Source organism: Populus alba, chromosome 5 (genome assembly GCF_005239225.2).
Source record: "Populus alba chromosome 5, ASM523922v2, whole genome shotgun sequence".
Lineage (NCBI taxonomy): Eukaryota > Viridiplantae > Streptophyta > Magnoliopsida > Malpighiales > Salicaceae > Populus > Populus alba.
Window position 1 is genome coordinate 68294 of NC_133288.1, and position 15620 is coordinate 83913.

The window sequence follows — 15620 nt, forward strand, 5'->3', positions numbered from 1 at the left end:
ACTTGTAAAAATACTTAGTTGTTATGATAAGTTCATTGAATTTTCATTATGTGGAAAAAAGGTGGAAACCTTAGATGATATACTAGGTAGCTCGTGTAGAGGGGCATGAAGCAAGTTATAATTCGAATCCTTGTAAGGTAAGAGAAAAACATGGGAAAATGGCCTAAACTTAGAAATATTTCTAAGTAGCCTTGGGGAACCCATCATAGTAAATCAAATTGCTTTGAAGGAATTTCTATCTTCAAACAAATCAAGAGTTGATCCTATACCTAGAGAATTTCTAAATGGCTAGTGGGAAGCCAAAAGGGTGAATCTATACTTAAAAATTTCTAAGTGATTATATGTTCTTTGAAGAGTAGGAGCTATGAGCTTTCCCATCATTGCCATAGGGCTTAAAAGCATCCCTTTAAAGTGGTGTATATAATATTAGGAAAATCATATTCATTTATTGAAAAGTGGTGCTTATAGCACTGGAGAAATTACATCCATCCATTAGAGAGTGGTGGAGTTATCGTCCTAAGAGAACACCCAAAGAAAATAAAAACGTCATTTTGAATAAGCTATTTATATTTAAGAAACTTACACTTTATCAATGATTATTTATCCTGAGGTGATCTGAGTGACATGTATGAGAGAGGCTTTTCAGGTAACCTGATTACTTCACTTGGAAAATCATTGATGTTGGTTGTTCTTATAAAAACAAAGAGGTCCATGTTGAAGTAAACTAGCCTCTTCAACTCGTATTTGATTTTTCATGAATCGCTTTACTTTGGCCAAGTTTTTATATGATAAAAGATAAAGTTTTCTTTAGAAGGCATGTTCCTTTACTCTTATTAAGGCTTTCATGGCTATTGGCTCAATCAATTCTTCCACCTCGAGCATCTTCATGTTAAATCTCCTTAAATATACCCGTGTAGACTCGTCCTCTTATTGAGTAACACTGAAAGCACTGTGGAAGTTTTCTTGACGGGTATGCTAGTGCTAAAACATGTCACTAGCTTCGTATATAGGTCACTAAAACCTTTAATAAAGTTTGGTTCCAAGTTGTTATAACAAGCACGTGCAGATCCTATAAAGGTTGAAGGGAATATCTTGCACCTTGAGTTATAGTCTTAGATGATCAACTCCAAGCTACTGTGCACATTTTGCACATGCTCTCTTGAGTCGGCCAAGTTGTCATAATTGTCTAAACTCATATTCATAGAAAAGTAGTCTTTAAGGAGTTGAGTTTTCAATATGTGTTTGGATAAAGGAGAAACCCTCTACTAATAGGGACTATAAACATTCCCCTAGGTATGCTTATTTTTTTAGGCGTGCTCGGTCACAAACTGTTTCTTTGCTCTTTATTTGTTGAGCTCTTGAGATCCCAAAGGGCTTGGCATAAAATGACAATTACGATGACTAATGTCCATCCCATAGTAACTAAGAGGAGTACGTTTGGAGTGTTTGCTATATGCATGAGTGTAATAATGACGTGAGTGATCCCTTAAGGAACGTTCATGAACATCTTTTGTCTAGTCTCCTCTAAGTAATGTAATTATCTACGAGCTCTTAGTATAGCTGATGTCCCTGGTGTTAAGACATTGTGTGTTATTGAGGTTGTTAAGACTTGATGGGTTGACAAGGTCTAATTTTACCCTCGGGTTGTCAACACAACTTGAGTGGGGAGTTGCACCTAACTAGTGAGTTGATAAAGCTCATACTGGGTAGGAGTGTCCACGACAACAAGTTGATTTGTCCCGCTTCCTCTCCCTGGAAGGCAATCATTATGAGCCATGAAATACCCTAAAAATGCTAAAAACAAGTTTTATAAAGAAACAAATGGCTTTTCTATTATATCTCATAAACAACACTACTAATTATGTTCTAAAAATCCAACTAGCCAAGGAATAGGGCTCTCGGGTTGGACAATTGATTAATCAATTGGTCATAGTAATCTTCTCCATTCTCCCTAGCCAAGGTAATTGATAGCTTATAATTGGTCCTTGGTAAACCAAAATTGCTCGTGACTAGTACCTATAAAAAGTCCTCTTTAATAAAGGTGGGGACTCTTCGATGCTTATATAAGTATCTTTTTAAAGAGAGAAAATACAAGAATATTCTAAAGAGATGCTTTGAAAATATATATGTAGTAGAGAATGAAGATCATGAACCTTTGTTCTAAAAGGTCTCATGATGTATTTATAATTTATGAGTGTTGTCCTTTTATGAAGAAGAGAGCTTGTAGTGTAATTACCCTGATAACATTTAATGAGGAATAAATATCCCTTATATTTGTATTAATGTTTGATAGGAATATGATGGGTTTTTGAAGGACTTTTATACACATAAAAAGGTGATAAAGAGATTAGAGTTTAAGACGTCAAACTTAGCTAAGCTTATAGAAGTTGAGTTCTTCCCCGAGGTTAGACTCAATGGAGGATGATTATTTTTTTAGGTGTGCCTAAAGGAAAATGGTTGTTGTCTTAGACTTGACTAATTGTGAAGTCCAAGTGTCTTGGATCTGATATGTTTGCAAAACCTCTATTGTCTTGGACTTAATGGAATTTCAAGTCCAAGTGTCTTGGGTTTAGCATGTTTGCTAGACTCGCGTTACCTTGGACTTGGTTGACTGTTAAGTTAAAATGTCAGGCTTGGTACACTATCAAACCTAAAAAAATCTAGGTGTGGCTGGCGAAAAACCTAGCGTGCCCGAGGCTTGATATACTATTATACCCTCGAGTGGTTAGCCTTGATATACTGCTAAGCCTCTATCTGAGACATGCTAATTTCCTTGAGCTTGCCTAAGGAAGAAGGATTTTGAAGGTTTTTTAAACTCGTTCAAAATAAATTTATCATTGGTGTAATATAAAAACAACTCAAACTAGACAGATTTGATTCTTAACTTGGGTTTTGAGTTATTATTCGAGTAAATATCATTACATTATATTAGGATATCTTTTTTTGTGATTTTCCAGCAAGTAGATTAGGCTAGGAATTAAGGTTATATTAATAAAATATCAATTACATTTCACGAATTTTTCTGAACAATGTTTCTTTTTGTTTTCTTGAGTTTCCATCACCTTGGCTATATCATACCACATTTTAATGTGATTTTTTTCTATGGTAAAGAAACATCTTTGGATCAATTTATACATCAATTGAAATAAAGATCTCTATAAAAAATAATATAAGAGACCGAGTCAATACATGAACATTGAAAAATTGACCGAAGAAATATGGAAGCACGCGTAGACTGTAGGGGCAGGAGAGATGACGATGGCCCGTTAATTATCAACTAGTTTTAACACAACTACAAAATTTATTGCCTTGTTTTCGGTGTATGTTTAGCTAGTTTTTGCGGTTGTAATTAATTGTGTTTAAAAAATACTATAAATTATAAGTTTTTTTTTTCTTCTCAAAATCAATTTTTTTTATTATAATTTAAAATAAATTGAAAATAATTTTTGAAATTATATTCAATATAAAGATATATCGTACCACATCTTTACCGAATGGAATATTTAAGGCAACTTTGGTACCTACCAATCATGCAGCAGCCACTCTAAATACATTTGTCCACCTTTCTCTCCTATTCATCCATCTTTTCCCTAATTCAGACACCCTCCCCCCTTTTCTCTTATATTAACTAGTTGTTTTTCAACCCAAAAAAAAACTAGTTGTTTTCCTTTAATAGTTTTCGCCAGAGCCTAGGAACTTAGAAAGCTAGCGCCTAGCATCTGCAGCAGCAGCCATGGCAGCTAATAAGGTGGCCTACCTCTCCCTTCTTTATATGACTCTTGGTTTGGTACTAGTGGCCACCGTTTCTGCTGATCCTGACCTGCTTCAAGATGTTTGCGTTGCTGATCTTTCTTCTGGTATTTCTTCTTCCACTATTGTTTTTAATTTCCTTTTGATCTTAGTTAATTATATACATGATTGGTATAGGGTAGGAGAGTTGACTTGCCCAGCCTTTTCCTCTGTTCCTTCCCAACACAATTTCTTCATCTTTCTTGGATCTCACCTTTTTGTCTTTGATTCTGTTTTATTTTCAATACATTTTCCTGCTTATGTGCGATTGTTACTAGTTTGATAATTTGTGACATGAGATGCTTGTATAATTAAACAGGTGTGAAGGTGAATGGATTCACCTGCAAGGAAAACATATCGGCAGAGGACTTCTTCTTTGCCGGTTTGGCTAAACCAGGTCTCACCAACAACACATTCGGCTCCTTGGTCACCGCTGCCAATGTTCAAAAGATCCCAGGACTCAACACCTTGGGGGTATCCATGTCCCGCATTGACTACGCCCCCGGTGGCTTGAACCCACCCCACACACATCCACGTGCCACTGAGATGGTCTTTGTCCTTGAAGGCCAACTGGACGTGGGGTTCATTACCACTGCTAACGTTTTGATATCAAAGACCATCAAGGTGGGCGAGACATTTGTTTTCCCCAAAGGCTTGGTTCATTTCCAGAAGAACAACGGTCGAGTCTCAGCTGCAGTGATTGCTGCATTCAATAGCCAGTTGCCAGGAACTCAGTCAATTGCAGCCACATTGTTTGCAGCCCAACCACCCGTGCCTGACCATGTCTTGACCAAGGCTTTCCAGGTTGGTACCAAGGAGGTCCGAAAGATCAAGTCCAGGTTTGCACCTAAGAAGTAGATGATTGGTTGACTGTATAAAAACACAAGTACGTACGCTAGGTTTTGATTATAAATTAATAAATCTTACAGCTGTGCCTAGCTGGGGGTTTTTGATTGTTATTCTTCCTGTAACAGTTTTTTTAAGGGAGAAATTTGTGTTTGATGGATCATCTAGGAGATTAAATGGTTATTCGACATGTAATCTTCTACAGACCGTTCTTCCACTGAATAAAATATCAAAGCATCAATTTGTTGTTTTAGCCAATTATATATATACATAATGTAATAAAACCACGCTTGACAGAGACTATATGTATTTCTCAGATAGATGTATGAAATGCATTAAATTAGACAAGCAGCATGTTTTACGAAGTCAGCTACGGAGGAAGACTTTCTACCTCAATGCCTTAGCCAGCTAACCCACCAATTCACTTGACAATAGTTCAATCACTTGATTTTGTTTGTCCAGTGCGTCCATTTCGAGAATAGTTCCATCGAGTTTGAAGACTTGTCTTTTTATTAGTGTTCTGGACTGGATAGATGCCGTAAAAACACACGATTATATGTTTGAAAAACAAGTTCTCTCCATCTTCACCTCCTCCTCACATTACCCTTCTAATAAATGTATTTTGTCATCACATTAGCCATCTACATGTGGATGTGCGCTGGGGACATGCCATAAGCAGGGAAGGGAAAACTGAAAAGGAACTCGCCCACGCTCGAGAAAGTCAAAACACATTCAAGTAATTGGGATGGTGATGACTTCATATTTTTAATTAAATCCCACCATTCGCTTTACATTTACCCAATATAAAATAATCACTCGTTAACATACTAGTAAGTGCAGATCATGATAATGCGTAACTAATAAAAAACGTTGATGACAATCAGAAACAACAATTGAGTATGGTCCATTTATTAACAAATCATGAATTTCACCTAATTCTTTTTATATTATTATTTAGCAATGCAGAGAGTTCAAGTTCTACTCGGAAAATAAATAAATCCGGACCATCCTCTCCTTCCATGTTAATGGCACTCTTGCTTGTTGCTTCTAAAAGTACAATTAATCATGGATTAACAGAACTGCCTCAATGACTTAATCCATAAGAAAAACCTTCCTGTCTCATCTCATCATCTTTAAATGCACTAGTAGTAAGTTTCTTGTCTTGTTTATCTTACCTGAAAATGACAACAACAGTGATTCTAGTAGGTGCACTCATCTTATTAAAGAAAAGGAGTTGCACATGTGATAGCCATCATCACGCCAAAGTGGGTAATTTTGGCATAACGGGACAGACAATCAAGGCAATAATAATGGTGACTTAATTAGAACCCACTATACAAATGCTTGTCACTTGATCAGTGCTATCATAAAGTTCCAATTTCAAGCAAGGAAAGATGGAACAATCCAAGTTGTCGCTGTCCTAGATCCCCAGGACAAGGAATCAAGAACTAAAACTTCACGTCTGGAAAGTTGGGTGCTCATTATAGACCTAATCGCATCTGTATACGAGGAACAGTTAAAATGACCAAGGAAGCTAAATTCAATACGAGGAACCACAGGAAAATGTCGTTTATCATAGCCACATTCACCTAGTTAAAAAAGCCAAATCCCATCAGGATCTATACTGCTACTGGATTCAACAAGAACATCTTTATCTGAAACTTGGAAATTTACCAAAACCACATTAACTAGTTGAAAAGGCACCATTCAATTCGTAAAACATCTATAGCAAGGTAAATTAGTGAAGTATCACATCAAAAACTTCAGAACAAATGTATGTAAAAGGAAGAGAGTCAAAGACTCCAAATCTCATCTTACATAGTTTTAGGAAAAATGTTCAACTCCAGAACACCAGAAAGTATGCTAGTCAAATATGAAGGTCTACTTCAATGAGGTTGCTTGTCGGCCATCTGGAATTGCAAACAGAACTATGGGCTTCGAAGGTCTGACAAAAGGAACATCACATCTAAAGTAGCCCTTCCTCTCCAACTGCAATATCTCTCCACGCTTCAAATTTCGCATGTTTGAATCCCCAAGAGCTGCAGTCTCCTTCTTGGTAAATGGGTTAAGCACATCTTGAAAACTTTCTCCCTCCTCCAGCTGCATCAACAAATACAAGCGCCGACCAACAATTAAAATTTTACATAGCAGCCACTCAGTATGGTTACAATTCTGCTCTCAAAATCTATGACAAGTATAATGTATTATGCAAAACATCATGCCACACAACTATAATGTCTAACTAGATTCTTTTACCATCTACTCCTACCCAGCTTCATCACCACCAAAAGCCCCCCACACAACTATAATGTCTAATTTAGACTGAATATAAACTGATTCCAATGTGAAGGAGTCCATTACAAGGGTCCATCCCCCATTATATTCATTTTGTGTGCTACTTATACATTCAACCATAAACAAAATGCTCAATTAAATAGATGCATCAAATGGAGTTACCCATTTCAAAGTTTCTTATGTATTCATTCTACTCTCTTAACGCACACACCCACAAAGGGGTCTCAAAACTTGACATTTTAAATGCATTATAGGTACCGGAATAAATCAACCACTGAAACTCTACATTCACACAATTAGAGAAAAAAACAGCTCAAATAAACAATAATGCCAAGATAGTTTTTACGAAAAACAGTAATATAAATTTGAATAGTAGATGGTCAACATTCTTCAAGCTGGTTTGAAAAAGAATTTAATCCCAAGTACACATCAAGAAGTCATTCAGTCAAAACTACAGTGACATGAGAAAAAATAACTCAAGGCTTATGAAATGATCACCCCATCTATAGGGACAAATATAAGTAGCCATTAGAAGTACAGTATTTCAGGGGCCAAAAAAGTAACAAAAAAGTTAAGAGGATAAAAAATGAACAAACTCACTCAGAAATCAATAGAAAGCAGAGAATAATAAACCACCCAGCCTCAATAACTAAGGTTCTCAAAGTAGAAAAGTTTTAAACATACACAATTGTATTCTTTTAAAAAGGAACAAAACAAAAACTTCCAAAGTCCATAAATGAAGAATTACCTTTTTCTTTGTGATTAGATAGTCAAAGTCCACAAGAGTGAGGTTAACTAATTCACTTGTATCTGGTAGCCAGGTGAGCTTCAACTTTGTGGTCTTGACAGATCCTTCGAGATGCAAGACCCCACTCAAGCGTGTGACCTTTCCATTCTGGTCCTTCTCAATTTCCTTCACTATGGCATTTCCCCAATCCATTAAGGTTATTTCTTCATTTACAGAGATCAACTCTGCATCTGCATGGTCTATCCATATCCTATTTGTGTATGTTGTGGCCTTCTCTCCAGCACCCTCATGTTTCTTGTGCCTTGGAATGATTCGAACAAATGGTTGCTTGGGACCGTCAGTCAAGGTTAATGGCACCCTAAGTTCTTCAATGACAGCAGTATGCCTGGGACACACAGGATCGATAATTTTCTTATTAATTGTCCAGAGTTTGTCCCATTCCATGAGATTAAGATTTTTTGATGCCCCCTGAAACGAAATAGAATTAGAATTAAAACTTTAAGAAGATAAAGGGTGAATGCACAAAATAACCTAAGAGAATAAATCAATGGACATATGCTTGCATATGTGGAACTAAATAAGGAATATTGTGATGCACAAAAGTGATGAACCTGAACTTGCCATCCTAAGCTGCCTTTTAACCAAAGAATTCAAACAAATGTCACATGAATGAAATTAAGTTCTTTGGTATAATTGGGAAAAGAAGAAGGAAAGAATTCACATGTTACGGGAACAACACAAAGTTCTTCAAGGTCCTCAAGCATGTTTTTCACTGTATATTCTTCGAGTAGAATGTAAGTTTTTCATCAAATCTGTATACAGCATCTCATATGGACTATCCAAACAACATCAGAATAGAAAGATGTAAAGACATGGATGCATGTTAGCTTACCTGTTCAAGGATGAATTGCACCAATGCCTCTACTTTCAAACCTCTGCGAACAATTCCCTGTACAGTTGGAAATCGAGCATCATCCCATCCATCCACCTTTCCATTTTCAACAAACCAACGAAGATGACGCTTGCTGAGAATTGTGTAGACCATATTCAACCGGCTAAATTCATAAAGGTGAACCTTTCGCAGTCCCATATCTGCTTGAATCCTATCATATTGAGCATTTCGATCATGATACTCACTCGATCGGAGTGCATGAGTTATACCTTCTACAGAATCAACAAATGGACATGCAAAATCATATGTCGGGTATATCTTGTATTTGGACCCAATTCGATGGTGAGGAACAGGATTGCAACGATAGTAGACTGGATCTCGAAGAGACTTGTTTGGGTCTTGCATGTCTAACTTCCCACGGACACAGCATTGTAATCCTCTCTCTGATCCTGCAATCATTTCCTTCCACAGTTTCAGATTCTCCACTACACTGTTGCTCCTACATTTTGATTCAATGCCATCCATTCTTTCTTTCTGCATTTGCTCACGTGGTGTATCATCAACATAAGCTTTACCCTGGTGGATCAAATTTTCAGCCATTTCCATAAGCTGGGGAAAGTAATCAGATGTATGTGTGATGGTTTCATATTTGATACCCAATGTCTCAATATCTTTTAAAAGATTGTCAACAAATTCATTGCTTTCCTTTGATGGATTTGTATCATCGAAGCGAACTATCATTCGACCTTGGTACCTTTGAGCAAAATACTGGTTGAGTAGAGCTGCTTTTGAGTGCCCGATGTGAAGATAGCCACTAGGTTCAGGAGCAAATCGCAGACACACCTTTCCAATTTCTGCTTCTGGAAGATCTACTTCAGATGAAGGTTTGCTGCTTGCTTTTCCCTTTTCTGGGTTATCCCCACTGACAACCTGTTGCCCTTTTGGTTTAGCTGCTGCAGGCTTTACTGAGCCCTTTTTGCCAACATATGTTGACATGACTTCATTCAAAGCTTCGCTATATTCATCAAATATTGAATTGAACCAGCGTACCATATTTGGGAACTTCTTAGACTTCCTACAGCTCTCCCATCTCAGCCCAGTTCCTGCAAAGCATGACATGTCAGATGCATATCGAGAAGGATTTAAGAAGAAAAAAATGAATGCTTTAAAAACAAAATGAAATAGATAGGAACAATCTATCAACGCACATAATACTACCAGTCTATTTTGCTAAATGAAATGCTGTAGTTGATGCAAATCAAGAAAGATAGCAGCCAAGCCCTTAATTTTAATATTCTGGGACTCTAAGCATAAATGCAGTAATAAAAATCAATCGGTAAGAACAGACCAGGTCAAAAATTCAGCTCAACAACGAGATTGTTAAACCCTAAACAATAAAACAATAATAATAAGGCCAACAATTAAGGGATTTTCTTTTCATTGAAATTCGACACCCACTAGCGAATAAATGCTGTAAAGTAAACAATAGAAAGGAATCGGAAGCTTTACCTGCAAGACCGGACCAGATCGCAATGTCTGCAATAGACATACAGTAGCCCACGAGAAAAGTACGAGTTTGCAGATAATTGTCAATATAGTTGCAGGCATTCTCGAATTCAGAGCCTACAGACAAGACAGGGGTGTATTCGAGCCACTGATCAATCTGAAAAATAGAAAGGCAAACTTCGTTGTGAAAAATTTAAGAAGCAAAACTAGATAAGAAAAAGCAAGAGTGGGGAAGAGAATGAAAAACCTGGCTAGATTCAAATGGGTCCTGCCCATATAGATTGGCAACGCGGCCAATGTATCGAAGAAGCACATAGGTTCCTTGCAATTTCAGCCTACCATACATGCATACATACATGAGAAGTTGAGAATGTCAGGTGAACAGACACAGAGCTAAGCCCAATATATATAACATTTATTAAAGGAAAGATTTAAGAAAAGAATAAAAAATTTAGAAAAGATGGAAAAAAGAGAAGGGTACCCATTAGAGAAGAGGAAAGTAGGAAGAGAAGCAGAAGCAGAAGCATTTGTAACAGTGGAGGGAGGAGGAAGAGTGAGAGACGCAACCTTGGCGGCTGCGATGACAGACAATGGAGGAGTACTATCGGCTCCAAAACAAAAGTCTTTTATCTCCATCTCCAATAATAAACCCTAATTTCAAATCAAATATACAAACTGCAGCGAGCGACAGGCAGAGAGAGAGAGAGAGATGAGGAGGAGGAAAAAAGATGCAGCCGAGCAGAGGGAGCAGCCAGTAAAAGGTCCAAACGCTAACGCGTTCAAGAATGATCCTTATAGAGCTGTTTATTGACTTTTGGGCCCACCCTTTCCTAATAAAACAACTTTTTTCAAATTATATCCATAAAAATTATTACAATACCAAACACATTCAAATTATAATTCCAAGTTACTTATGATTTTAGTTCTCCCAGACATCGGACTCTTTCAGCCTTGATACCGATTAAGGTTGTGATATAAAAAAATTTGTTGTACAAAAAATATTTTTGATTGAGGTTAATTTAGTATTTATATATATTTAATTAAATTTATAGTTAAAATTAAAATTGAAAAAAAATAATTTAATGTATTTGGTTAAAAGAATATTTTTTAAATTAAGATTATAAAATAATTAATATATATATATATTAATATTTATGGCTTTTAATTTAAAATATTGTAAATTTAACTACTATTATTACATCATGAAATAAATAATACTGATATCAAATATTTTTTATTGTTCCATTAAATGATCTATAATTTCATCATGCGTGAAATCTATCCAAGAAAGACTACAGCTTTCTTGATTTTTTTAAGCGCACAACAACATCAAGTAAAAATATTATCAAGAACAAAATTAGGATTGCGATCAAATTTGCAAATGCTACGTCATCAAGCAATCTCCTTCTAATTTTTCAAATAAAACACAATTAAAAATAAAAAAAAAATCTTTTTTTAACTGTGTCGGGCCCAATTCAATGCATTTAGCTTTAAATCATACCTGGTCCGCCCGAAACAGTGGAGAGTGACTCCACTGTTCACGTGAATAGTGGAGTCACACTCCACTGAACAAAAATGCAATAGGATGAGAAGCATGAAACAATTGCTTCACCAAAAACCGCAATGAATAGTGGAGTCACTCTCCACTGAACAAAAATGCAGTAGGATGATAAGCATGAAACAATTGCTTCACCAAAAACCGCGGTTAAACCTCATTTTTATTAGGTCCCATAAGCCAAATCACAACTGTTACTTATAACTAAACACTATATTATTTTGAAAAAAAAACGCAGTAGCTACCACAAAAACAAACACTCTTTAAGTTGGGTGTTGTATGGGGTGATGTCGGGTGTTAGCGAGCTTTTGTGTTTTCTAAGAGGTATTATCCAGAAGGAAAATCATTTTTGGATTTAATTATAAAATTATGATTAAGGTTCAGGAGTTACCAACTAGTATTATGATTACTAGAAACCCTATGGTCTGCGAGAGTCTGGGTAAGAGACTAGTTGTGTAAGAGAAAGACATATCACCCTTAATGCACCCAACCTAATATAAGTTGCATTGTTATTTGATTGTTTTTTCTAAGTCAGATTTTTATTTGTTGGTCATTTTTCTAAAGTCTAAGGTAGATCTCCCTTTGTGAGAGAGTCTCTATCTCACAGAGTTTAACCCTAACCATTATAAAGTCTAAATTTTAGAATCGCGTTTATTTTACATCTTATATCTTTAATACCTAAGGTTGTACTCTATGGTGTAATTTTACATCCCCTAGATATTAAAGTTAACATCTAAACTTTAAAAAAAATAATTGATAAAGAGTTTTTGATATTTTGGCCAAATCCTAAAGGATAATCATAATTTGGTTACGATATTCCTTTTTTTTTCATTTAAAAAAAAAACAAAACATGAGAAAGTTACATTTTTTTTTTTTTATGAAATATGCTTGGAAAACTTTTTAGGACTTGGCCATATGCATGAAAAAAGTAATTTTTTTTGTTTTTTGGAAAGGGAAATTAATTTAAAGTTTTGAGATTTTTTTTAATTTTTCAAAAAATATTTTTTGAGAAAATAGGGTATTTGATACTAGATTTGTATCTTACAGTGTAAATATACAGTCTGATATTATGCAAAATTGATAGAAACCATGTGAGAAAATCATAATTTTTTAAAAGGATTTTTTGAAATTTTTATTTTTTAATATATACTATATTATACTATAATATATTATTATTATTGTATGGGTTGGGCTCGACCTAACAAACTAGGTTGGATCCAATTATGTTGGGCAGACTAGTGACCCAACAAGTATGACTTCTTCTGTTTTTTTGGACGGGCTAGGCCAAAACTGGTTAGACCAAACGCATGGGTTAATTATTTGGCACTCGTATGCAGAACGAATTCAGGGTGATAAAGACAAGGTGGGGAAGGAGAAGAGGAAGAAGGAGAGGAAAGTAACCTAACTTGGTGGTCGTTATTGTGATGAGGAGATCTGACTTGGGCTTAAGACGTTGGCGGGGAAAAATGGTGTTTCGGTGTTAATTGTGGAGGAGGGAGATGAAACTTGTAGAAGAGCCAGAGGAGTTCACGGTGGCTATCTCGAACCTGGGGATGGCCGGTTGGTGGTTGCGCTGGTGACGTGTGGTGGAGATGGTGTCAGACAAATTGGTAGTGGCTCTGGTTGGTGGTTGGAACGACATGGAGAGAAAGTAAGAAGGAAGATAACTATTTGGGAAGGAAAAAACTGAGAGGGGCTTATTTTGGCCAACTTTGGACCCAATTTTCTTGATGCTTAAACCATGAAATCCAATCATATTTGTAAAGGGTGAAGAGGGCAATCTTGTCTTTATTAGAAAAAAATTTTGACCCTTGATTTAGCTAGAAAGGATTTCAATCGTTGGTTCAAAGTAAGCATCATGAACTGTTAAATTCGACAGTTAAAGACTGTATAAGTTGACCTCTTTAGGCCAGTGTCGTAGCCTCTTTGTTGTTAATTAGCCTGAATGGACTATATTAGGTTGTAAGAAATGTTAGGTGATAATTTTGGTTCATGTATTGTCACATTTTGTGGAGATATGTAGCATTAAATGCTCCAGAAAAGCAGCCACCTAGGCAGCGTTTTTTGGTCAAAAAGAAGAAGACAATGAGCAATAACCAAATGATGCGTTGTTTGGTTTTTTTATAAAACAAAATGGCACCGTTTTAGCCTTACATTAAGGATTTTAGCCAAAATTCAATTTGGTTATTCAGTTTTAATTTCCTTCAATTTCACCCCTGGTTGACTCCAAACTTCTAATTTAATGTAATTTTGCCTTTGCCGAATTTCAAACCAGCCTTTAATTGCAATGTATTTTTCAGTTTGGTCTTTGGTTTTGGATTTATTCAATTTAACCCCGATTAACCATTACACTTTCAATTTTCTTCAAACTTCTAATTTAATGCAATTTTACCTTTGTCGATTTTCAAAATCAGCCTCTAATTGCAATGTATTTTTTAGTTTGGTCCTTGGTTTTGGATTTATGCAATTTGACCCTCAATTGACCATTAAACTTTCAATTTCACCCTTGATTTCAATCAATTGGGTCCTCATAGCTCGACATTTTTTGCAAATTCATTCTTGGCTATGAATTTCTTCAATTTAACCACCAATTGACTCCAAAACTTTAATTTTCTTGTGATTTTGCCCCTGATTTCAATTAATTGACTTGAAAAATTAAATTTTATCTCTTAAAATTTCAATCTTCTCAATTAAACCCAAATTGAGCTTCCAAACTTAACGTTTCCACCAATTAAGCCCTTAATAAAATTATTTTAACCCGTTTTAAAGTATTAATTAAGTCATTACACCTAATTAAATCCTGTAATTGGATCCAAATCAATTTTTTAAAATATAATTAAACTTTAATTTGGCTCATGATTAAACATATTGGCTTATAAAAAAAATTTAATTATGTTCTTGGACTTAAGTTTACACAGATTCATCAAATAATCATTTTAATTTAACCTTGAATCTGCATTATTTCTTCATTCGGGTACAATAAGGTATAATTAAGCTTCGAAGTTCATCCAAAATTACAAGTTGATTTTTCTATATGTTTTAAAATCCTCCTCGACCTTGCTTTTTTCATATTGCTAGGCTTTATTTTATTTTATTCTTAAAAAAAAATTGAGGAATAACTCAGAAATAAGTTATGACACCAAAAATAAACAATAATCCAGAGTAACTAATCTCATTGCCCCAAATAGCTTGCTAGTCCCTAAATCATAACACTTAGCTCAACATGCCTAAACCGAATGTTAGTCCTTTAAACATGGCATCTAGCTCAACATACTTAAATCAGATGCTAATCCCTAAACCATGGCATTTACCAAAACTAGGCGGTAGTCCCTAAAGTAGAGCATCTAGCTCAGCACATCATTTGATATCTAAAGATATAAATCAAATGGAATTTCATATGCATACTTAACTTAAAATAAATAAATAATTGTTTTAAGGTGTCTAGCACCAACATGGAGCCTGTGCTCTGCTAGTTGTCCCTTACTGTTGTATGGTATCTGCAATTTCACCTGTACTGGAAAATATATTGTATTAATTTCAATTTCTAATCCTATTTACTGGGCTAAATTTAATCAAACAATTTTCATCTCCCTTCAACAAACCAAAAGAACCAAAGAAAACTTATAGAAAAAAAACCACAAAACAAAATCAGGCCAAAATTAGACAGTGGCCAAAAAAAGGTCTAATCAAGTTTTGAGAACGGTTAGATCATTTTTTTAAATTGATCTAGCTGTTTCTCAAAAACAACTAAATCATTTTTGTTTCTTGATAGTTTTTCATAATCGGCCATATACCTTTCTTCTTTTATTTTCCTTTCTAATGTTTTTCTATCATAATTTTAAGTTCAAAAATCTTTCATTACATATATCATGTAAACAAAGTGCACTAAATTTATTCCTCCTCACTTGACAATTCATTCTAACACCATAACTCACAAAATTCTATTATGCTAAGCAAAGTTGATAATATGATCTAATTCTTTCAACCAA

General features: G+C 35.3%; 2 protein-coding genes across 2 annotated transcripts; one reads left to right on the plus strand and one right to left on the minus strand.

Annotated features, from left to right (window-relative positions):
• Positions 1-3541: 3541 nt before the first annotated feature.
• Positions 3542-4888, plus strand: LOC118052849 (germin-like protein 5-1). The gene is made up of 2 exons (XM_035063917.2): positions 3542-3857; positions 4109-4888. The coding sequence occupies exons 1-2, from the start codon at positions 3734-3736 to the stop codon at positions 4645-4647; spliced, it is 663 nt and encodes a 220-aa protein (XP_034919808.1). The 5' UTR covers positions 3542-3733; the 3' UTR covers positions 4648-4888.
• A 1397-nt stretch (positions 4889-6285) lies between these two features.
• Positions 6286-10850, minus strand: LOC118052848 (glutamate--tRNA ligase, cytoplasmic). The gene is made up of 6 exons (XM_035063916.2): positions 10558-10850; positions 10324-10411; positions 10080-10233; positions 8571-9673; positions 7679-8146; positions 6286-6735 (listed from the first exon to the last, which is right to left on the minus strand). Exons 1-6 carry the CDS (start codon positions 10710-10712, stop codon positions 6517-6519), a joined length of 2187 nt encoding a protein of 728 aa, XP_034919807.1. The 5' UTR covers positions 10713-10850; the 3' UTR covers positions 6286-6516.
• Between the last annotated feature and the right edge of the window lie 4770 nt (positions 10851-15620).

Excerpts from the sequence above, each read along its gene's own strand:
- LOC118052849 (XM_035063917.2), top strand. The coding sequence starts at position 3,734 with ATGGCAGCTAATAAGGTGGCCTACCTCTCCCTTCTTTATATGACTCTT. Across the intron at positions 3,858-4,108 it reads CGTTGCTGATCTTTCTTCTG|GTGTGAAGGTGAATGGATTC; the intron begins GTATTTCTTCTT and ends ATAATTAAACAG.
- LOC118052848 (XM_035063916.2), bottom strand. The coding sequence starts at position 10,712 with ATGGAGATAAAAGACTTTTGTTTTGGAGCCGATAGTACTCCTCCATTG. Across the intron at positions 8,147-8,570 it reads TGCAATTCATCCTTGAACAG|GGGGCATCAAAAAATCTTAA; the intron begins GTAAGCTAACAT and ends ATTTCGTTTCAG. Across the intron at positions 6,736-7,678 it reads ATCTAATCACAAAGAAAAAG|CTGGAGGAGGGAGAAAGTTT; the intron begins GTAATTCTTCAT and ends TTGTTGATGCAG.